Source organism: Oryctolagus cuniculus, chromosome 13 (genome assembly GCF_964237555.1).
Source record: "Oryctolagus cuniculus chromosome 13, mOryCun1.1, whole genome shotgun sequence".
Lineage (NCBI taxonomy): Eukaryota > Metazoa > Chordata > Mammalia > Lagomorpha > Leporidae > Oryctolagus > Oryctolagus cuniculus.
The window spans coordinates 47,432,405-47,456,996 of NC_091444.1; the positions used below are offsets into that span (position 1 = coordinate 47,432,405).

The window sequence follows — 24,592 nt, forward strand, 5'->3', positions numbered from 1 at the left end:
CACTGTCTATAACACTGTCAAATAAATAAAAAATAAAATAAAATAAAAGTTTCCCTCAATCTTTCCTATTTCCCTCATGCCCACCAACCTGGGCAAACCAACCAAAAAAGGAAGAAGAACTCAAAAAGAAAGGGGCTGAATGTGCCAGTTTGAACACCCAGTTGTCCAGAAACTTCCATTGCCAGGCTGCCCGGCCACCTCATTCTACTCTTGACTTGCCCAAATTAGCCCCCACTGTTGTGATCACACCCTTGCACTTGCTCAGTGCACGTGGGGTGCATGGCTCCCAACCATTCTCACCACCCCAGGTGCAGCTCTTGCACAGTGCTGTTGAGTGTGTTTCTCACCCCACTCGCCCCTTCTTTCTTTATTCCTCCCTCACCAGAGTGAAGAAGCTGAGACAGGAGGATCCCACTCTCCAGCTCAGCTCCATTGTGGGCTCAGCAGCGGCGCGGCAGCCGGCAGAGCTGGAAGAATGGATGTTGCTAAGCAACACCTCTGCATCCTGGGTAAAAGATAAAGCCCCAGCCAGGGCTCTGAGGATGCCGAGGCCCAGCTTCCCAGAAACCCTGTGGAGCGGGCTCGCGGAGGAAAGTTCTCACAGTTTCGCTCTCTGGATCAGATCTCATTTTCTCCAAAAGAAATTTAACCTAATGGGCAAAGGAAGGAAGGGCAAGCCCATCACTTGGGTTTTAGACACAGCTGCTTCACGGAGTGCCTTTCCACAATCTGGTTACTTCCTGGGAAAATAAAACACAGATACTTCTCGAAACTGATTTTCCCTAGCATTGTAGAGCTCTCAGCAATGACTGTGCTGCCATCTATTCAATGATGATAAATTTCTCCTGATGTTCCTCACATGTCCCATGTAGGTTGTTTTTATCTGAGGTCTCATTTCCATAGAGCAACTCCACATGGGAACATTCTGGAGAGGTTTTGGAGAAAAAGACCAGAGCATTTGGAAAGTTCATGGAAAATCGATATTAAATGGTATGTTCATTTTGGTACCAAAAATTTTTGAAATCCATGCATAGTTTTTTTTTTGTAATATGCATTTTCCAGGAACTATTTGAAGACATCTTGTATGCATGCATTTCAAAATATTTTGTATCAGAGACACGTGTTTGGCACAGTGGCTATGAAGCTGCTTGGGAAGCACACATGCCATATCAGAGGGCCTGGGTTCAAGTTCTGCCTCTGCTGCCAATTCAGTTTCCTGCTAATGTGCACCCAGGGAATAGCAGGTGATGGCCCAAGTACTAGGGTTCCTGCCACCACTCCCTGGCTCCTGGATTCCACACAGCCCAGTCCTTGTTGCTGTAGGCATTTGGAGAATGAACCCACACATGAAACATACCTCTCTCTTTCTCTTCCTCTCTCCCTCTCTCTCTCCCTCTCTCCCTCTCTTCCCCACTTCCCCTCCATCAAATAAAATGAAAATTTTCACTTTTTAAATTTTTTGCACCAAAATAAACTTCTCTTTCAATTCCCTTGTCCATGAACTTTTGAAGCACCCTTGTACCAAGTACCAGATTGTAACTTTAGAGAGGTAGGGTCATCTGCTTCTTTCACAGGCCTGAAACAGAAGCAGCTGAGCCAGGGCTGAGACTGAATTTGCCCTCCAGCCACAGGGCTTAAGCTCTCCCTGTCACCTCCTAACTGAGGCAAGTAATAAACAATTGGGTGACTATTCAGCATCATGGGTGTGCATAAAGTCCAGTCATTTGTGAGACTAATATCCAGATCCTTCCCTGTAGCTACAACTGCTAGTTAGTCCTACAATATATAACCGGCGTTCTTCCAAGATAAGTCTTCTCATTCAGTTCGCGGGCAGGCAATGTGGCCAAATACCAGATCTGGCCAGAACACTCCACACAGAAGTGATGGGTGGAAACTTCTACGATAGCTTCCACTCCTCCATCCTCCTCATCCCATTCTGTAGGGGGAAACAGACATGGTAAGAGCCACTGTCAAACATCTAGACTTGGCAGGACCTAGAAACAGTGGAAAGTAAGAGAAGAAACAGCCTGGGTCCGCAGTGGCTTCCCGGAGCAGAGTCACCACATCCGCACAGACTTGGATACACTTCCACATCATTTAAGCCACTGTTGTTTGGCTTCTCCGTCACTTACAGCCAAGCTCAGGCCCTTAAAATAAGCACCCCAACCCTCAATTTATGTTCCATTTCAGAGGATCTCCCAGACCTAAGTATACCAGGAACTTTGTGCCCAAAGAAAACCCCAAATAAGTCCAATAGGTGGAAACTGTAATGAGATCTATCAGTTGCTGAGTGCATCTTTCCAATATGCCAGGAAAGTGAAGCAGTGCTCATCTATAATTCAGTTTTGGAAACAGCATGCTTTCAACTGGCCAGCTTCTATTTACCGAGCCCCACTATGGACACGGCATCATCCAAGTCACAAAGTTGGACAGGACAGACTGGTCTTCTGGAATAGTCACAGGGGAGCACGAGACAAGGCATTCTTTTAAAGGTTTATTTGAATGACAGGTAACTGACCTGAACAAATCATCTTAATTCTCTGTGATGTTGACGATCAGCCCTAAATGCCCAGGATTCTACCACAAGTGTTAATATGCCATTTCAGCATCTCATCAGAGGAATGCGTTAGGGTTCTTGCTCAATGATCAATCTAAACTGAGTCTCCAAAGCCTTTCTCTCTCTTCTTTCATGACAGCTTTAATAAGGTATAATTGGCACACAGTATGATGCCCACACTTAATGTGCATAACTTAATGGGTTTTGATATGTGTATGCCCATGAAACTATCACCACAGTCAAGACAATGGGCATTTCTGTCATCAACATTTCCCCACACCCCATTGTAATTCTTTCCCCCTCCTTTCCCACTAACTCAAATATAGGGAACCATAAATATGTTTTCTGTTGCTGATGATTAATGTGCATTTTCTGGAATCTTTTTGAAATGGAATCATACAATATGTACACTGCTGTCTTTGGCTCCTTTCACTCGGTATGAATATTTTGAGATCCATATATGTTGAGTATATTGATATTTTGCTCTTTTGCACTGCTATCATTACATTGTATGGATCTACAAAAATTCACCCGATGACAGACATTTGAGTTGTTTGAAGTTTGTATTATTAAAAAATAGAATTGCTGAGATGGGCTTGTGGTACAGTGGTGAAGCTGCTGCCTGGGACATCAACACACAACACTGGAATGCCTGGTTCAAGCCCAAGCTCTGCTTCCAATTACAGCTCTCTGCTAATGCACACCCAGGGAGGAAGCAGGTGACGGCTCAAGTGCTTGAGACTCTGTCATGTATGTGGGAAACCTAGACTAGGTTCTGGGCTCCTGGCTCCAGTCTGGCACAGCCCAGATGTTGCAGGCATTTGGGAAATGAACCAGCAGGGGGAAGATCTCTCTACCTCTCTATTTTTGTCTCTCTGGCTTTCAAATAAAATATTTTTTCAAAATAAAAACTTTTAAAAGTAGGTGCTATGCTCTGGCCTCAGAATCAGCCCTAAAGGCACTCGGATCTGGCTGAAAAGCCCATGAGAGTATTTCAGGCATGGAAAGCCAAGACACTCTGGCAAAAAGATCTCTGTGAGTGAGATCCCAGTGGAAAGAACAGGTCTTCAAAGAGGGAGGTGCCTTTCTCTGAAGGGAGGAGAGAACCTCCACTTTGACTATGACCTTGTCTAAACAAGATAAGAGTCGGAGAACTCAAGGGGCTTCCATAGCCTTGGAAACTCATGACTGGTGCATAGGGAGATTACTGATGCCATAAACAGGAGTGTCAATTTGTAAAGTCAACAACAGGAGTCACTGTGCACTTACTCCTCATGTAGGATCTCTGTCCTTAATGTGCTGTACACTGAGGCTTAATGCTATAACGAGTACTCAAACAGTATATTTCACTTTGTGTTTCTATGGGGGTGCAAACGATTGAAATCTTTACTTAATGTACACTAAACTGATCTTCTGTAAAAAAAAAAAAAAAAAAAAAAAAAGAAATTATCAATTCCCAACTTGACTCTCACTGGGATTAAACATGACAATAGGTCTGATCTGATTTCATCATCATTTAAAAAAAATCATCTATTATTTTTCACTTTATGTTTCTGTGTGGGAACAAACTGTTGAAATCCTTACTTAAGGTATACTAAGCTGATCTTCAGTATATTAAGATAATCGAAAATGAATCTTGATGTGAATGGAAGGGGAGAGGGAGTGGGAAAGGGGAGGGTGGTGGGTGGGAGGGACGGTATGGGGGGGAAAGCCATTGTAACCCATGAGTCGTACTTTGGAAATTTATATTCATTAAATAAAAGATTAAAAAAAAAAAAAAAAAGTAGGTGCTATGGGCCAGCGCCGCGGCTCACTAGGCTAATCCTCTGCCTGCGGCACCAGCACACCGGGTTCTAGTCCCGGTCAGGGCACCGGATTCTGTCCCGGTTGCCCCTCTTCCAGGCCAGCTCTCTGCTGTGGCCAGGGAGTGCAGTGGAGGATGGCCCAAGCGCTTGGGCCCTGCACCCCATGGGAGACCAGGAGAAGTACCCGGCTCCTGCCATCGGATCAGCGTGGTGCGCCGGCCGCAGCTCGCCGGCCGCGGCGGCCATTGGAGGGTGAACCAACGGCAAAAGGAAGACCTTTCTCTCTGTCCCTCTCTCTCTCACTGTCCACTCTGCCTGTCAAAAAAAAAAAAAAAAAAAAAAAAAGTAGGTGCTATGAATAATGATGTGCAGTCTTTAGGTACAAAATGTTTGCACATGCATATTTTTTTATTTCTCTTGGACAATTACCTTGGAGTGGAATTACTGGAGGATATGGTACCTAACTTCTTAAGATATTACTAATTCATTTTATAAAATGTTTGTTCCATTTTATATCCTCACCAGCAGTATATGAGAGTTCCAGTTTCTCTACATCTGTTCAGCTCTTGAAATGGTCAGTCTTTTTCATGTTAGCTGTTACAGAAGTGCAGTAGTTTCTTATTGTGGTTGTACTTTTCATCTAATAACTAATGATGCTGAAAATAATATGCTTCTTCAATCTGCCCACTTTTTTTCTTCCTACTATTTACTTTTAAGAGCTCTTTATAAATTCTGGATACAATTCTTCTGTGTCCCATATTTTTCACAATTTTTTTTCCTAGTCTCTGGCTTCCTAATTGATTTTCTTATCAATATCTTTTGAAAAGAAAAATGTTTCAATATTCTTGAAGTACAAATTATCTGCATTTTGACATTATGTAATTTTTGTACCATATTTTTAAGATATTTACCCAACTCACAGTCACTAACTTCTCCTAGGAGTTTAACTGCTTTAACTCTTACATTTAAGTCTATGGTGCATTTCAAAAGTTAATTCTTGTACTTGGTGTAAGGGAAAGTTTGAAGTTTTTTTTCTTTCTTTTGTTTTTCATATATTTGGATACATAATTGTTAAAGCATTTTTGTTGAAAGAACTGTCCTTACCCGATTGAATTTATACAGTATCTTTTGAGGAAATTATTGCTCCCCACTGCCTTATATGTCTTCTACCTTCATGTCACTATCACATTGTTGATGACTATTACTTTTAAATGTCTTGAAACAAGGCACTGTGTTTCAGCTTAGTTCTTCTTTCTTCAAAATCGTGTCTTTGAATCAGTAAGTCAAATTCTACAGAACAAAAAGTGCACTTGGATTTCAACTGGGATCATGTTGAATTATCTGGACCAAGCTGGAAAAATTAGACATCTTAATAATATTGCTTCTTCTAATCCACGAACATGATATAACTCTCCATTGATTTAGGCCTTAATTTTCTCATAATATTTTGTAGTTTTCAGTATAGAGGCCCTACACATCTTTTGTCAAGCTTATCCCTAAGTATTCCATAAACTTTTGATGTTATTATAAGTGGTATTATTTTCCAATTGCAAGCTATATTCTCTCATTGCTAGGACACAGAAATTTTTTTTTTACATTAGCCTTACACCTGGTAATTTTACTTAACACACTTTTAGGTCTAGGAGTTTATTTTATTCTTTTTGATTTCTAGACTACCTATACAATCATGCTGGCTGTGAATAAAGAAAGTTTTGTATTTCTTTTCTAATCTATCTGCTTTTTATGTCTTTTTCTTTCCTTACCATGCTGACAAAAACTTCCAGCACTAAGTGGAACAGAGTGGCGAAAGCAAACATCCTCACCTTGTTACTCAATTTGGTGGAAAGCTTATGGTCTTTCACCAGTAAGTAAGATGTTAGCTTTCCATTGTTCAGATGTTCTATATCGGAATGAAGAAATTATCTTCCATTCCTAGTTTGTTGAGAGTTCTATCAGTAATTGCTATTGGATATAGTCTCATCTTTCTTCTTCATCTATAAAAATAAACATATGGCATTTATTTCTTAGTCTGCGGCAATGAATAATATTGACCAACTTTTTAAATGTTAAACCAACCTTGCATTCTTGGAATAAACCTCACTTGACATATTATCTTTTTTTTTTTTTTTTTTTTTTTTTTTTTTTTTTTTAATTTTTTTAAACTTTTATTTAATAAATATAAATTTTCAAAGTACAACTTTTGGATTATAGTGGCTTTCCCCCCCATAACATTCCTCCCACCTGCAGTTGTCCCATCTCCCACTGCCTCTCCCATCCCATTCACATCAAGATTCATTTTCTTTTTTTTTTTTCATTTTCAATTCTCTTTATATACAGAAGATCAGTTTAGTATATATTAAGTAAAGCTTTCAACAGTTTGTACCCACACAGAAACACAAAGTGTAACATACTGTTTGAGTACTAGTTATAGCATTAAATCACAATGTACACCACATTAAGGACAGAGATCCTACATGAGGAGTAAGTGCACAGTGACTCCTGTTGTTGACTTAACAAATTGACACTCTTGTTTATGGCGTCAGTAATCACCCTAGGCTCTTGTCATGAGTTGCCAAGGCTATGGAAGCCTTTTGAGTTCACCGACTCTTATCATATTTAGACAAGGTCATAGTCAAAGTGGAAGTTCTCTCCTCCCTTCAGAGAAAGGTACCTCCTACTTTGATGACCTGTTCTTTCCACTGGGATCTTACTCATGGAGATCTTTCATTTAGGTCATTTTTTATTCCCAAAGAGTGTCTTGGCTTTCCATGCCTGAAATACTCTCATGGGCTTTTCAGCCAGATCCGAATGCCTTAAGGGCTGATTCTGAGGCCAGAGTGCTGTTTAGGACATCCGTTAGTCTATGAGTCTGCTGTGTATCCTACTTCCCATGTTGGATCGTTCTCTCCCTTTGTTATTCTATTAGTTAGTATTAGCAGACACTAGACTTGTTTATGTGATCCCTTTGACTCTTAGTCCTATCATTATGATCAATTGTGAACAGAAATTGATCACTTGGACTAGTGAGATGGCATTGGTACATGCCACATTGATGGGATTGAATTGGAATCCCGCGGTATGTTTCTAACTCTGTCGTTTGGGGCAAGTCAGCTTGAGCATGTCCCAAATTGTACATCTCTTCCCTCTCTTATTCCCACTCTTATATTTAACAGGGATCACTTTTCAGTTAAGTTTCAACACTTAAGATTGTCGCTCCCCCTCTTCGTGGAGGAACGACACAGGACCCTGCGCTGTTCTTTTGTCTGCTCGGCCCTCCCCGGGTTTGCTGCTGGTTCTTCCCGGGTTGGCTACCGTCCCTTCCACCTCTGTGGAAGGGCAGTTCCCCCTAGCCACTTTCCCCACTTCCGCGGGGGAGCAGCACACTGCCGGCCGGCTCTCTTGGGGGCTGCACAGGTGTTCCTTCAGATAGATGTTCCCCTTAGATGTTCCTGGTGCATGTTGTCTCTCTCCTCCTTTATAGTCCTCTTCCACCAATCCCAACTCTGCTACCCACACGCCGAGTACGCTGCTCTCCTCCAATCAGGAGCAGGTCCTGCTGCTTATTGGTTGAACTGGAGGCAGCTGTGCAGAAGCTGTTTCTCCCTTCTTAGCGCCATATTGTGGGAGAGCAGATGCATAGAATATGTCTTAATTCCAGTAACTTAGTCTAGTCCGAGTTGCTCCCAGTTGCTCCCCACAAAGATTAACTGTGTATTAATTACAGAATTCAACCAACAGTATTAAGTAGAATAAACAGAAAAAAAATACTAAAAGGGATAAAGTATTAAGTTGTTCATCAACAGTCAGGGCAAGGGCCGATCAAGTCACTCTTTCTCATAGTGTCCATTTCACTTCAACAGGCTTCCTTTTTGGTGCTCGGTTAGTTGTCACCGATCAGGGAGAACATATGATATTTGTCCCTTTGGGACTGGCTTATTTCACTCAGCATGATGTTTTCCAGATTCCTCCATATTATTGCAAATGACCGGATTTCATTGTTTACTGCTGTATAGTATTCTATAGAGTACATATCCCATAATTTCTTTATCCAGTCTACTGTTGATGGGCATTTAGGTTGATTCCATATCTTAGCTATTGTGAATTGAGCTGCAATAAACATTAAGGTGCAGATCGCTTCAAGATTCATTTTAAATTATCTTTATATACAAAAGGTCAATTTAGTATATACTAAGTAAATATTTCAACAGTTTGAACCCACACAGAAACACAAAATATAAAGTACTGTTTGAGTACTAGTTATACCATTAATTCACATAGTACAACACATTAAGGACAGAGATCCTACATGGGGAGTAAGTGCACAGTGACTCCCGTTGTTGATTTAACAATTGACACTCTAATTTACGACGTCAGTAATCACCCAAGGCTCTTGTTATGAGCTACCAAGGCTATGGAAGCCTCCCGAGTTCGCCAACTCCAATCTTATTTCAACAAGGTCACAGTCAAAGTGGAAGTTCTCTCCTCCCTTCAGAGAAAGGTACCTCCTTCTCTGATGGCATGTTCTTTCCACTGGGATCTCATTCACAGAGATCTTTTCATTTAGGTCGTATTTTTTAAACTTTCATTTAGTAAATATAAATTTCCAAAGTACAGTTTATGGATTACAATGGCTTTCCTCCCCCATAACTTCCCTCCCACCCAAAACCCTCCCATTTCCCGCTCCCTCTCCCATTCCATTAACATCAAGATTCATTTTTTATGCAGAGGATCAATTTAGTATATATTAAGTAAAGCTTTCAACAGTTTGTACCCACACAGAAACACAAAGTGTAACATACTGTTTGAGTACTAGTTATAGCATTAAATCACAATGTACAGCACATTAAGGACAGAGATCCTACATGAGGAGTAAGTGCACAGTGACTCCTGTTGTTGACTTAACAATTTGACACCCTTGTTTAAGGCGTCAGCAATCTCCCCAGGCTCTAGTCACGAGTTGGCAAGGCGTGGAAGCCCCCTGAGCTTGCCCACTTTGATCTTATTTTGACAATGCCATAGTCAAAGTGGAAGTTCTCTCCTCCCTTTAGAGAAAGGTACCTCCTTCTTTGATGCCCGTTCTTTCCACTGGGATCTCACTCACAGAGATCTTTCATTTAGGGTTTTTGTTTTTGTTTTTGTGGTTTTTTTTTTTTTTTTTTTTTTTTTTTTGCCAGAGTGTCTTGGCTTTCCATGCCTGAAATACTCTCATGGGCTTTTCAGCCAGATCCGAATGCCCTAAGGGCTGATTCTGAGGCCAGAGTGCTGTTTAGGACATCTGCCATTCTATGAGTTGCTTGTGGCGCCGGCACCCCGGGTTCTAGTCCCGGTCGGGGCGCCGGACTCTGTCCCGGTTGCTCCTCTTCCAGGACAGCTCTCTGCTGTGGCCTGGGAGTGCAGTGGAGGATGGCCCAAGTGCTTGGGCCCTGCACCCCATGGGAGACCAGCAGGAAGCACCTGGCTCCTGCCTTAGGATCAGCGTGCTGTGCCGGCCGCGGCAGCCATTGGAGAGTGAACCAACGGCAAAAAGGAAGACCTTTCTCTCTGTCTCTCTCACTGTCCACTCTGCCTGTCAAAAAAAAAAAAAAAAAAAAAAAAAAAAAAGAAAGAAAGAAAGAAAAAGAAAAAGAAAGAAAACCCATTACCAACACAGTTGCATAAAAAAAAAATTTAAACGACTAAGAATAATTGTGTGTTAATTAAAGAGTTCAACCAATGGCATTAAGTAGAACAAAAAAATACCAAAAGGAATAAAGTAGTGAGTTGTTCCTCAACAGTCAGGACAAGGGCCAATTAAGTCATTGTTTCTCATAGTGTCCATTTCACTTTAACAGGTTTCCTTTTAGGTGCTCAGTTAGCTGTCACCAATCAGGGAGAACATATGATTTTTGTCCCTTTGGGACTGGCCTATTTCACCCAGCATGATGTTTTCCAGATTCTTCCATTTTGCTGCAATGACCGGCCTTCTTTTTTTACTGCTGTAGTATTCCATAGAGTACACACCCCATAATTTCTTTATCCAGTCTTCTGTTGATAGGCATTTAGGTTGACTCCATGCCCTAGCTATTGTGAATTGAGCTGCAACAAACATTCAGGTGCAACCTGAATATAGCCCTGCCATACAGCCCAGCCATCCCACTCCTTGGAATTTACCCAAAGGAAATTAAATTGGCAAATGCAGGAGCTGTCTAGACTACTTTTAATGCCTAACTCAATGTAAATGCTGTGTAAATTGTTACATTGTGTTGTTTAGGGAATAATGACAAGAAGTTTAGAAGAGATGCAATTTTTTTTCAAACGTTTGTTATTCCTGACTGGCTGAATCTGCGGAAACTGTGGATATGGAGAGCCGACTATATTTGCTTAGCAAGAAACATCCTGAAGCTTGTAGAAATTTCAAAACCAGGATACCAAGAAATGGGAGGGTGTTACTTAGCAATCTGGGTGACTTAACTCATAGTAACTGGCATATGTATAGTTGTGATTTGCATTCCAAGCATTTAAACTGAGATATTCCTGATCAGGTTGAAGGTACTGTGAGTAGAAAATCTCTTTCCCCAAGATATAAGATGGAGAGAGTCTTTGGAGAATTGCCTCGCTGAATTGGTAAGTTAGTTTTCTCCGGATTTTGGTGATTTCCCCAGTTCTTCCATAATTCCTCAGTGCTCTGGCCATTTTCTGGTAAGTCATGGTCTTCCGGTTACCTTTTCTTTTTCCCCAGAGTTCAGCCAGTTTTTCTTTGTTTTTTGATACAAATTGAAAGATGCCTTTATTTTTATCGACCCATTGAATACAGGATGCCATCTCAGGATTACACAGGGAATCGTAAAGGTATTCAAACAGTCGGAGCTTCTTCCTGCCTTTTCCTCCTTTTTGTGGGAAAATGGCAGGTTGCACCAATTGGTTTTCAGTTGCATTCTGCAGAGACTGGTGGACATTCCCTTCAAGATAGAGGTCTGAAACACTGTTCTCCGTGACAGCACTGCTGAAGGTCACGGGCAATGACTCTCAGGGTCAGACTGCAGTGATTCCCCTTTTATCGTTCTCCAACTATGAACAGATTCCTCTGTAGGCACCACTTCGCAGCAGTTGGAGTTTCCTCTGACATAAGGATAATGATTGATGAAAGCCAGGTAATTTTTGTAATCTGGGGAGGACTGGAAATCTCCCAGTGAATGCTGCCTGAGTATCTCAAAAGCGTCTTCAAATGCTTGGCCCAGCCTGTCTTGTTCCACACAGGTCTGCATGCTTCATTAATAAACTGGCAATCCTGCATGGCTCCAATTCACGGTGGCTTGAAGATGTTTCGTGGTTTCTCCTGAGGTCCATCTGCCAGTGAGAGGTGGGCCAGTACCACTTGACATATTATCTTTTTAAATATATTGTTTGGTTTGATTGGCTAAAATTTTGTTAAGAACTTTTGCATCTGTGTTCACAAGGGCTATCAATCTGTAATTTCCATTTCATGTAATACTTTCTCAAGTTTTGCATTAGTTTAATTCTGGTATCATGGCCTCCACTATTTTCAGAAAGAGTTGGTGTAAAATTGATCTTTCTTTCTTCAGTACCTGGTAGAACTCACCAGTGAAGGCAACTGGGTCTGGAGTTTTCTTTGTGGAAATGGTTTTAAACACAAATTTAAGTTTTTAAATAGAAATAGGACTGTCAATTTGCCTGTTTCTCCTTAATTATTCATAGTACTTCTTTCAAGAAATTTTCCATTTCCTATAAAAGCTGTCAAATTACTGACATAGAGCTGTCCCTAAATTCCCTCCCTATCTTTCATATCTGTAGAATCTGCAATAATCCCAATAGCAATTGGGATTGCTATGTTTTCTTGAGGAAATGATTCATTTATTATTTTGAAATGATTCTCTTTATTTCTGGTCACATTCCTTGCTTAGAAATGCACTCTGCCTAACATGCATGCATAACATGCATATAGCCACTTTAGCTTTCTTTTTTTTAAATAAAACTTCTTTGGGGGTAAGATTTTATTTATTTAAAAGACAGAGTGACAGAGAGAGAGAGACAGATGGAGAAAGAGATCTTCCATTCATCTCCTATGTCTTTGACTCCTGGTATTGGTTATTTGTATCCTCTCTTTTTTTCTTAATTCTTCTGGTCAGATTTTTATTACTTTTGCTATTCTCAAAAAACTACCATTTTCTTTAATTTATTTTTTAATTATTTTTCTATTTTCTATTTATATCTACTCCTATATTTTATTATTTCCTTTCTTCTGCTTCCTTTGGCTTTAGCATGCTTTCCTTTTTCTGGTTTTTTTATGACAGAAGCTTACATTATTGACTTTAGAATATGCTACTTTCTAATATATACTCATTTGATGCTCTAAAGTTCCCTTTAATATTTACTTTATTTGTAACCCACAAATTTTAATATGCTGTTTTAATTTTCATTAAGTTAAAAAATATTTTCTAATTTCCTTGTAATTTCTTCTTTGACCAAGGTTATTCAGAAGTACGTTATACAGTTTCCAAATACTTGGAGATTTTCCAGGTATCTGTTATTGATTTCTAATTTATTCCAACTGTGGTCAGAAATCATACCTTGTATGACATAAATCCTTTTAAACTGAGTCAGACTTGTTTTATGGCCTAAAATATGGTCTGTCTTGGGAAACGTGCTGTGTATACTTGAAAAGAATGTGCATTCTGCTGTTGGAATGTTCCATAAATGCCAATTAGGTCAGCTGACTGATATTGTTATATATCCTTACTTTCTATCTACTTGTTCCATCAATTATCAAGAGAAAAGTATTGAAATCTCCAACTAGAGCTGTAGATTTGGTATTCCTCCTTTCAGTTTAGGATCAGGATCACCTATCCCACTTGGGATTGCTATGTTTTCTTGAGGAAATGATTCATTTATTATTTTGAAATGATTCTCTTTATTTCTGGTCACATTCCTTGCTTAGAAATGCACTCTGCCTAACAAGCGTGCATAACATGCATACAGCCACTTTAGCTTTCTTTTTTTAAATGAAACTTCTTTGGGGGTAAGATTTTATTTATTGGCCGGTGCCGCGGCTCACTAGGCTAATCCTCCGCCTAGCGGCGCCGGCACACCGGGTTCTAGTCCCGGTCAGGGCGCCGGATTCTGTCCCGGTTGCCCCTCTTCCAGGCCAGCTCTCTGCTGTGGCCCAGGAAGGCAGTGGAGGATGGCCCAAGTGCTTGGGCCCTGCACCCCATGGGAGACCAGGAGAAGCACCTGGCTCCTGCCATCGGATCAGCGCGGTGCGCCGGCCACAGCCGCGCTGGCCATTGAAAGGTGAACTGACGGCAAAAAGGAAGACCTTTCTCTCTGTCTCTCTCTCACTGTCCACTCTGCCTGTCAAAAAAAAAAAAAATTTTTATTTATTTAAAAGGCAGAGTGACAGAGAGAGAGAGACAGATGGAGAAAGAGATCTTCCATTCAATGGTTCATTTCCCAAATGGCTATAATAGCCAGGGCTGGACCAGGCTGAAGCCAGCAGCCTGGAACTCCATCTCAGTCTCCCAATGGGGTGGCAGGGGCCCAAGTACTTGGGCCATCTTCTGTGTTTCCAGGTGCATTAGCAGGGAGCTGGACTGGAAGTAGAATGGCTGGAACTTGAACTGGTAATCCATATGGGATCCCAGTGTCACAAGCAGTGGATTAATTTGCTACACCACAGCACCGGCCCTTCAGCTTTTATTTTTTAAAGATTTATTTATTTGAATGAAAGTCAGAGTTATAGAGAGAGAGGGAGGATGATACAGAGGGGGATAAGAGGTTTTCCATCTTATGGTTCACTCCCAAAATGGTGGCAACAGCCAGAGCTGGGCCAGGCCAAAGCCAGGAACCTGGAACTACATCCACATGGGTGACAGGGAACCAAGCATTTGTGCCATCTCCCACTGCCTTCCCACGCACATTAGCAGGGAGCTGGATCAGAAGCTCAGCAGCAGCGATTCGAACTGGGGCCCACATGGGATGCCAGCATCTCAGGCAGTGGCTCAACCCATTCTCTATCTGTGATTGTCTTTCAAATAAAACCAAAAGAAATTTTAACAAGAAAGATATTATTTTAAAAGGTGATGTTCTTTGGTGCAGTTTTATTCTCTTCTTTTTACTTGGAGCTTGTTGAACTTTCTGTGAACTTACAGTTTTTACCACATTTGGACATTTAAGATTCTTTTCTGTTTCATCTCCTATCACTACCATTTTTCTACATTATTTTTGAGGATGTAGTTCTCTTCCTTCCCTTTATGGGACAAACTATTTGCTGTTGTCCCTCTGATCACTGGTGTTCTGTTCATGTTTTTTATTTTTTAATTCATTAATTGATTTGAAAAGGCAGAGCCACAGAGAGAGAGAAGGAGAGATGGACAGAGAAATCTTCCATCTGCTGGTTTACTCCCCCAAATGGCCACTAATGGCCAGGGCTGGGCTGGGCCAGGCCGAAGCCAGGAGGCAGGTGCTTCTTCTGGGTCTCCCATGTGAGTGCAGGGATCTAAGCACTTTAGCCATCTTCCACTGCTTTCCCAGGCAATTGGTAGGAATCTGGATTAGAAGTAGAGCAACTGGGACTCAAACCAGCACCCAGATGGGATGTTGGCACTACAGACAGTAGCTTAACCCATTAAGCCTCAACGCAGGCCTTTAAAGTCTTTTGTTTCATTTTAGAGACTTATGTCTTGAAATTTCAAAATGTTTTATTCACGGTGTCTCTCTGTTAATCCCCCCACTATATTTTTGTCTCACTGTATTTTTCAAATCTAGAAATTTGACCTGAGTCTATTTTATATCTTCCATGTCTCCATCATATTTGCGTTTTTCTCCAGCTACCTGAATACATAGACACTTTTATGACGGTTATATATATTTTAAGGTCCTTGTATCAGTCACCTCAGGTTACTGTAACAAAATACCACAGAGCAGACACCTTGAGCAACAGCCATTTATTTATTTTCTTTTTTTAAGATTTTATTTATTTATTTGACAGGTAGAGTTACAGACAGTGAGAGAGACAGAGAGTGAGAAAGGTCTTCCTTCCATTGGTTCACTCCCCAAATGGCCAGAGCTGTGCTGATCCGAAGCCAGGAGCCAGGTGCTTCTTCCTGGTCTCCCACTCAGGTGCAGGGGCCCACACACTTGAGCCATCTTCTACTGCTATCCCAGGCCACAGCAGAGAGCTGGACTGGAAGAGGAGCAACTGGGACTGGAACTGGTGCCCATTTGGGATGCCGGCGCCGCAGAGGATTAACCCAGTGCACCACGGCGCCAGCCCAACAGCCATTTATTTCTCCCAGCTCTGGTTCTAGAAGTCCAATGTCAAAGTGCCAATCAATTTGATTCTGACAAGGGCCCTCTTCCTGGGTCATAAACAGCGGTCTTCTTGCTGTGTCTTTACATGACAGAGAGAGTCTCTCACACACACTCTCTTCCTCGTCTTATAAAGCCACAAACTCCATCATTAGCGTCCCACTCTCATGATCACTTAACACTAATTACCAAATTACCAAAGGTTCCATCCCCAAATACCAGCATATTGAGGGTCAGGGTTTCAACCTAACCTGCAGAGGGGCACAGGGCAAGAGGGCATCACAACTCAGTCCACAGCTGTCCTTGTCCAGCAATCCTATCATGTGTGTCATTTCTGGGCCCTTTCTTATAGATTGTTCTCCTCAGTGTGGGTCATGTTTGCCTTCTTGGAATGTCTGGGAAGTTTTTAATTGATGCCAGCCAATGTGAATTCTACCTGTGAGGCTAGAGGTTTTAATATTCTTTTCAGTGTTTTCAAGCTTGAGTTGGATGCAGTAAAAACTCCTGGATACAACGGACCCTTCCGTGACTTGCTCTTTCACATGCTTAAGTGAAACCAGAAAAGCCTTGAGTCTGGGGCTGATGTGGCCCCATAATGCAGGAAAAGGACTTCTGAAAACTACAATTGGTCACCTTATTAGGAGGCCTTTCCACCCCGGCTAATAGGAGAAAAAACCAGTGAATTCCCTGGATGATTCCGCCTGATTCTTTCTTGTGTCTTTCCCTGACCTCAAGCAGTTTTGTCACTGCAGACCTCTGGAGCTCTCTGTCTAGTTTTCTCCTATCCAAGACTTTGCCCTGTGAATCCCAGGGGCCTGAGCCTCTGAACTCAGCTAACATATCCTGCTGTGCTGAAGCCTGGAACTCTCTGGGCAGCAAGCTGGAGCAAGCCCATTTGTTTCCCTTCTCTGAAAGATCACTGTCTTATGCTACTTGCCTTGTGTCTGAAACCATTGCATCTCATGAGGGAACTTCAAAATGTCCATGGAAAATGGAATTAAAATAAAAATTATTTTGGTGCAAAGATTTTAGAAATCCATAAATAATTTTTTCACAACAGACATTGTGAGCTTTTTGAAAATATGGATTGAATTCAAAATGTTTTTGCATCAAAATAAACATCCTTTAATTCCATTTTTCCATGAACTTTTAAAGTACCTCACATAATTTGCCTAGTTATTTTCAGTTTTTACTGCTGAGAGAGCAATTGTGGTCCTCTTTCTCCATCATCACTAAAAATACCTTTATATAACTAAAAAGTCTGTACAGCCTCCTAATCTATTTCCTCAAACATCAATGTTGCCGGCACTGTGGCTCACTAGGCTAATCCTCTGCCTGTGGCGCCGGCAACCCGGGTTCTAGTCCCGGTCGGGGCGCCGGATTCTGTCCAGGTTGCTCCTCTTCCAGGCCAGCTCTCTGCTGTGGCCCGGGAGTGCAGTGGAGGATGGCCCAAGTGCTTGGGCCCTGCACCTGCATGGGAGACCAGGAGAAGTACCTGGCTCCTGGCTTCGGATTGGCACAACGCACTGGGATCCAGAGACACACACTTTGGGTTCAGGTGGCAACTTTGCCACAATTACCTGTGTGACCTTGTGCATTTTATTTAAGCTTGTGAATCCACCTTATTGATAAAATAAGAATACTAGGAATACAGACCTACCCCAGGGCTGCTGTAAGGTTTAACTGAGAGAACACACTGCAGGCATTTCACATGGCTCCTGGTACACGATAATTACTCAATGGTTCCTAATATATCTATCACTGTAACCTCCTCATGTGCCAGCAACACCATGGCTATTACCAGTGAGGCCTGTGCCCACCACAGGCCGTGCCTGAACCTCCCATAGTAGCTGAGGAATCTTGTCAAGCTCACTGACAGGAATGTCTGTTCCACCAAATGGGTTGTGTTCATTGCTCCCTAATTCTTTCTATCTGGCTTTCTTCCACTCAGGATCAGAATGTCACCGTTTTATAGATATCCTGGCCTGTCTCCACAGAAGGGGCAAATGTTCAGCATCTTTATCCATTCCCAGTACTCCTCCGACATTGACGCTATTCCATATTTAGTGTAACAATAAAGTTCTGAAAGCATACTTTAAAACCCTAATTGAAATTATCACACGATAATAGCACAGCAAGCAACTCTGAACTATTCTCTACTTAATGCTCCATTGACTTATGTTAAAGCTCTTGTTTGTTCATTTCCAATCTCTGGGGAAAGATTTTCCTTAAGTGCAACTGGTTAGATGAGCACAGAAAGTAAGTGAAGCTTTGTTTCATTACTGACAAAGCTAATATTTGTTGTATGTGTTCAGACACTGTTCTAGATCAGCTATAGGCAAACTACATTAATGTTTCATACTCATTTTTCTAAATGACATACAGGGTCCTTCAAGGAAAAATGGAACTTAAAAATAATTTTACCTTGGTGCAAAAAAAAGTTTCTGAAAACCATGAATACTTTTTAATATGCATTTTTCAGGAACTTTTTAAGGAACCCTTTTATTCAAGAAATGACTTCTATTAAAGTCCTTGAGTAAGCCTGTCTTTCTGTGAATACATGTTCTGCATCCTCTTAAAACAACAGCACTAGGTGTTATAATTCAGCACAACTTACATCCCAAACACAGGAAGGCTTAGAGACTATTTTCACAGCTTACAAAAGCACTCTCGTACACATTATCGCATTGTTTCCACAGTCCTGTAAGCTAAGAATCCCTAAGAGGAGAAAGAATAAGACATCCCACAGAAATCTTTGCAACTCTAAAACACTCAGTTCTAAACTATAAATCAGTCTCACTTAACGTTTATGTTTGTGAATACTTACGTGCAGTGGGCTATGTCATCTAACTTTGCCTTATTCAGACAGCACAAAAATGACCATAACCAATCAACCTTATCTCGACAACTTCATCCCTAACACAAATGCTCTGTTTTCCAAATTTTTTATTTTCAAACTCTCAAACCTTCAGAGAGCTTTTAAAAATAATATAACAAAGATGCCCTCCATCTTGATTCACAACTGTCAATATTTTGGCATATTCACTTTATTCACACACACAAACACATGTATGTGTGGATAAAACAAACATATATATATATATATATATATATGTCACATAATGTTATATTATCACAACATATACATTAACATATAAATACTACTATATAGAAAGTCAGCCCTCCAGACCCATGGATTCTCTAGCTGTGGATCAAACCAACAGACAAAAAATATTCACAAAAAGTAAACTGCATCTATTCTGAACACATACAGACATTTTCTTGTCTTTATGCCCAAACAATACAATAATCATTTATACAGTATTTACATTGTATTAGGTATTATAACTAACATAGAGATCATTTAAACTGTACAAGGCCAGCACTGTGGCACAGCAGGTTAATCCTCTGTCTGCATCACCGGCATCCCATATGGGCGCTAATTCCAGTCCTGGCTGCTCCTCTTCAGATCCAGCTCTCTGCTATGGCCTGGGAAAGCAGGAGAAGATGGCCCAAGCACAAGGGCTCCTATACCCGCGTGGGAGACCTGGAGGAAGCTCCTGGCTCCTCTGGGTTCAGATCGGCCCAGCTTCAGCCATTGAGGCCACTTGGGGAATGAACCAGTGGATGGAAGACCTTTCTCTCTGTCTCTCCCTCTGTCTGTCTGTAATTCTACCTCCCAAAAAAATAATAAAACTATATAAGATGATCTGCTAGTTACATGCAAACACTGTGACATTTTATGGTGTATTTGAACATCCACAGACTTTGATATATGAAAGGAATGTTGAAACCAATTCCCCAAGGACACTAAGAGACGTGTGTGTGTGTGTGTGTGTGTAATATATTTTTCTATAATTCATATGTATATATGACAAGGGCTTTCAGAAGCTCATGGTAAAATGAAACTAAACAATAGTGTGAATCTTCCATGAACTCTTTGAAGTCCTTCATACATGTACCATTTGAAAGTTAGTAGCATGCCTCAAGACAGCTGAGTCATAATTACTTCAATAATAATCATCTAAGAACAGATTCTTATATTTGCATAATTTTCACACTCAGGCAATTTAATATTGATAGGCTGTCTTTAATATATAGTCAATTTTCAACAATGAAATCTGGGCATTTACAACAAAATGGAGGAAGCTGGAAAACATCATGCTGAGTGAAATAAGCCAGTCCAAGAGGGACAAATATCATATGTTCTCCCTGATCGATGGCAACTAAACAAGCATCTAAAATGATACCCATTGAAGTGAAATGGACTCTATGAGAGACAATGACATGATTAGCCCTTGTCTAGACTGTTGAGGAACAACTTACTATTTTATTCCTTTTACTATTGTTGTTGTTGTTGTTGTTGTTGTTTCTCTGTTTGTTCTACATAAGACCACTGGTTGAACTCTGTAATCAATGTACAATCATTCTTAGGCATTTAAAAATTAACAGAAAAGTTAACTCTGTTAAACATATGAGTGGGAATAAGAGAGGGAGGAGATATATAGGTTGGCACAGGCTCACTCAGACTTACCTCCAATGGTGGAACTAGAAATGTGCCAGGGGATTTCAACTCAGTCTTACCAAGGGGGCAGGTACCAAAGCCAGCGCACTTGGTAAAGTGATAAGTATAAATGCACAACCGATCAAAAAGATAGGGTATGTGTCGATGAGATTTCACAAATAAGACCAGTGTAAGCAACTAATGAAGGATAGAATTAAAAGGAGAGAATGATCCTGCGGGGGAAACAGGACACACAGCAGACTCATAGAATGGCAGCACTCCTGCCTCAGAATCAACCCTTGGGACATTCGGATCTGGCTAAAAGGTCCATGAGAGTCTCACAGGCATGGAAAGACATGACACGGTGGCAAAAAACAATCTAAATGAAAGATCCTGGTGAACAAGACCCCAGCAGAAGGAACAGGCCATCAAGGAGAGAGGCGCCTTTCTCTGAAGGGAGGAAAGAACCTCCACTGTGATATGGCCTTGACTAAACAAGTTCAGAGTCGGTGAACTCAAGGGACTTCCATAGCCTAGACAGCTCATAGCAAGAGTCTCGGGTGACTGCTGACGTCATAAATAAGAGTGCCAATTGTTAATCAACAATGGGAGTCACTGGGTACATGCTCCCCACGTAGGATCTCTGTCCTTAATGTGTTCTACTATGAAACTTAAAAACAACACTACTAGTCAAAAAATACCCTATACCTTGTGTGGTTGTGTGAGGGCAGCCTGTTGAAATCCTTGCTTAGTATATACTAAGTTGATCTTCAGTATATGAAGGTAATTGAAAATGAAACTCAATGAAGGGCAGGATGGGAGAGGGAGTGGGTAAGGGGAGGGCCACGGGAGGGAAGGAGGTTTGCGGGGGGGGTGGGGGTGGGGGAGAGCCACAACAACACACAAGTTGCATTTTGTAAATTCACATTTATTAAATTAAAAAAACTATAAAAAATATATATAGTCAATTTTCAAATTTCCTCAGATTACACAGTAAATGTCCTTTATGGCTATGTCTCTGATCCAGGACTCAATTGGAGTTCACACACTGCAGTTCAATGTCACATCTCCTTAGTCTCCTTAAACCAAAAGCTGTTCACCCAGCCTCTCTGGTCTACAATAACTGGCACTTCCTAGGAGTACAGCCCTAGTGTTTGGATGTATCCAATGGTTTCTTCATAATTCGATTCAGGTTAAACACTGTGGACTGGAACACTGCCTGAATGATGGGCAGTATATAAACTAGTGGGTCCACAACAACAATTTGTCCCACTAGTTTAAATCTGATCACCTGTTGAAGGCAGTCTCCACTGTAAGACGCCACTTTGCAATCAAATAGTCCAAAGGTGACATGTTGAGAAGATTCTACTCTCCAAGATTCTTTCATTCACTGGTTTCAGCATCTGCTGATCCATCTTGCCTGAGTCACTTGCTAATTACTTAGATTGCTTTAAAATAGTGATTTTTTTTCCTCCCACCACTCTTTCTGCAATTATTAATTGGCACTGTTCAAGTGTATTTCATGACAGCAAGTACAGATACCCAGAACCAGGTATATGAGAGGGTTGTAACAAGAAGGCAGATATCCCTGGAGTGAACGAAGCTCTCCAGAGGAAAGGCACACCCTGGTGAGGTCTGAAGTCAGTGCTACCTACACAGAGCTCTGCACCTGCCTTCACTATGAAGATGTTTTCTCCATGGTTAACCCAGCTCAAAGGAATCCTTCCATTGCTTAAGCTGTTGGCGTTTACCAGGTTCTTTGTTTCAAGATGATGATGGGATCCTGGCACAGGATCTAAAGAAACAACATTTTCAAGCTTCATACAATAACCTTTGACTTCCTCCCTGAAGTAAAGGGAAGACCTCTGAAAACATCCAGCTAAGAAAATTGGACACGGCTAAAAAAAACAAAACAGTAGATCACAGTAGATCATCTCTAAAGCATGCTTGATTCTGAAACTTTTTTTAACAGAATACATCAAGGACCTCAACACTATACCCCTTCATCCCTTGCCTCAGTGGCTTCAGCTCAAAGGAAAAGGTATTGCTTTATGTCCCATTCTACTTCTCATGAGAAGACGCTCCGAGCCGTTCTAGCTATATAACTCTATATACCTAGGTTGTCTTACTGTTGTGTTAATGCCAAAACTGGTATTTCCAAGGTTCAGCCCCTACCCCTGAATTCCATCCTACCAAAAATACTGGTCAATGAAATCAAAATGTAATTGGACAGCACAGTATAATCCATGAACACTCTGCCAAACGTTGCTAATCTTAGATGCTGTTTTTAAGTGCTTAATGTTATGCTTTCCAAAGTGAAACAGAGAAAGCCAAAATCGAAGCATACATATTATCAGCACACTACATCATAACAGAAATAAATCAGTGAATGATTCTCATATGAACGACTAAAAAACTGTAAAATCTTAATCTTAGAAGAGTCACTAGAGAGTCCAATCTCCTACCCAGTGCCAGGTTCACATCTTCACTATCTAAAATTAAGTAATGTCATCTCAGTTTCTTTTTTTTTTTTAAAGATTTATTTATTTTACTTGAAAATCAGAGTTACAGAGAGGCAGAAGCAGAGAGAGAGAGACATAAAGACAGACAGACAGACAGGTCTTTTATTTGCTGGTTCACTCAACAAATGGCTACAATGGCCAGAGCTGGGCCGAGCCAATCTGAAGCCAGGAGCTTCCGCTGGGTCCCCCACACAGGTGCAGGGGCCCAAGGACTTGGGCCATCTTTCACTGCTTTCCCAGGCCATAGCAGAGAGCTGGAAGTGGAGCAGCCTGGACTTGAACCAGCACTTATATGGGATGCCAGCACTGCAGGCGATAGCTTTACCCACTATGCCACAACTCTGGCCCTGCCATCTCAGTTTCGATACTACTGGTAGGAGATAATAACACCTAAGACAGCCTGGAGACCACAGAACTAAGAATCAATGTGTTTTATGTATAAGCCCATCTATGTATCAGAAAATACAGTTATGTATACGCGTTCACTAGTACCATTCTACACAATTTTATGCATATAGAAGGTGGAAAATTTTTAAGTGGCTAAAATACCTCTTGATATTTCTAGAATTTCATGTGTCTTACATACTTGGCCATCTGATAAATCTTTTAGATCATAATGCTGCTTACCAGACCAACCTAAATTCATTCAATCCATACCCACTCTTTAAAAAGGCCCTCCTACTTTGATAAGATGAAAAGGTGAGAGAAGAGGTAAAGTTTTTAGCATACTGAAATGATTGTTACTAATACTGTATGCTCGTCATTTATAACTTAAAGCAACACCAAAAGCAAACCAATGAGTTATGACTTCATAATGCAAGAATTTGTTTTAAAAAGTCTAATACCAAAGACATCAAAGCTAATAATGTCTTGTGACCCATAACAATCAGCTCAAGCCTTTCTTCCTTAGTAGAGGTAACAGGTTCAGACAGCCTGGCATTTCTCCCCGAGCAGTCAAAGACCTCTTTTTTTTTTTCCCCAAAGAAACCTTTTATTTAAGGAATACAAATTTCATAAGTACAACTTTAGGAATATAGTTATTATTCCCACCATACCTGCCCTCCCACTCACACTCCCACCCCTCCTCCTCCTCCTCCCTCTCCCCTTCCCAGTCCCATTCTCCATTAAAATTCATTTTCAATTAACTTTGTACACTGAAGACCAACTCAATTCTAAGTAAAGATTTCAACAATTTGTGCATGCACACACACACACACACACACAACTGTTTGAGAATAAGTTTTTAACTCTCATAATACAACTCATTGAGGACAGAGGTCCTGCATGAGAAGTTAGTGCACAATGACTTCTTTTGTTAATTTCACAATTAATACTCTTATGTATGACGTCAGTGACCACCCAAGGCTCTTGACATGAGCCTAGACATTGCTGCCTGGGCTATGGACACCTTTTGAATCCACAAACCTCCGTCAAAGACCTCTTAATGCAACAAAAGCAAGCACGTCAGGCTCATTGGGATGACTTTTCAACAAGTTATGCAGAGCTACTGCCCGACCAGATCCGGATGCCAAGTTTCAATCGGGAGAGGGAATACAGAGTTTGGAAATGAGTGGTCACAGTGACCAGCAATAAACAGGTGAAAAGAAGTAAAAACAGCACAGCCAGAACCAGACTCCACTGAAGTTTAGGCACAAAGGAGGCTGGGGCAGTGCAGAGAAAGAGAGGGAAGCAAGGAAATCACTCATAAACAAAGTATAAGGAACAGTGCTGCCAGCAGAGATAAAGGAGAGACAGCGTAATGGGAAGCAACTCACATCTCTCTAATTTTTAAAAAAATGGTTTACCTATCTAACTATTTATCTACCTATCTAGTTATTTGAAAGACAGAATTATAGAGAGAGAGAAAGAGACAGAGAGAAAGAGATCTTCCATCTACTGG

At 41.1% G+C, this 24,592-nt stretch overlaps 2 protein-coding genes across 3 annotated transcripts in view; both read right to left on the reverse strand.

Annotated features, from left to right (window-relative positions):
• NEBL (nebulette) overlaps positions 1–24,592 on the reverse strand; it is a 403,673-nt gene that overhangs the window by 328,386 nt on the left and 50,695 nt on the right. The window lies entirely within an intron of this gene.
• LOC100349167 (transcription factor Spi-C) lies at positions 10,086–11,701 on the reverse strand. The gene is made up of 2 exons (XM_002716706.5): positions 11,380–11,701; positions 10,086–11,341 (listed from the first exon to the last, which is right to left on the reverse strand). Exons 1-2 carry the CDS (start codon positions 11,604–11,606, stop codon positions 10,792–10,794), a joined length of 777 nt encoding a protein of 258 aa, XP_002716752.2. The 5' UTR covers positions 11,607–11,701; the 3' UTR covers positions 10,086–10,791.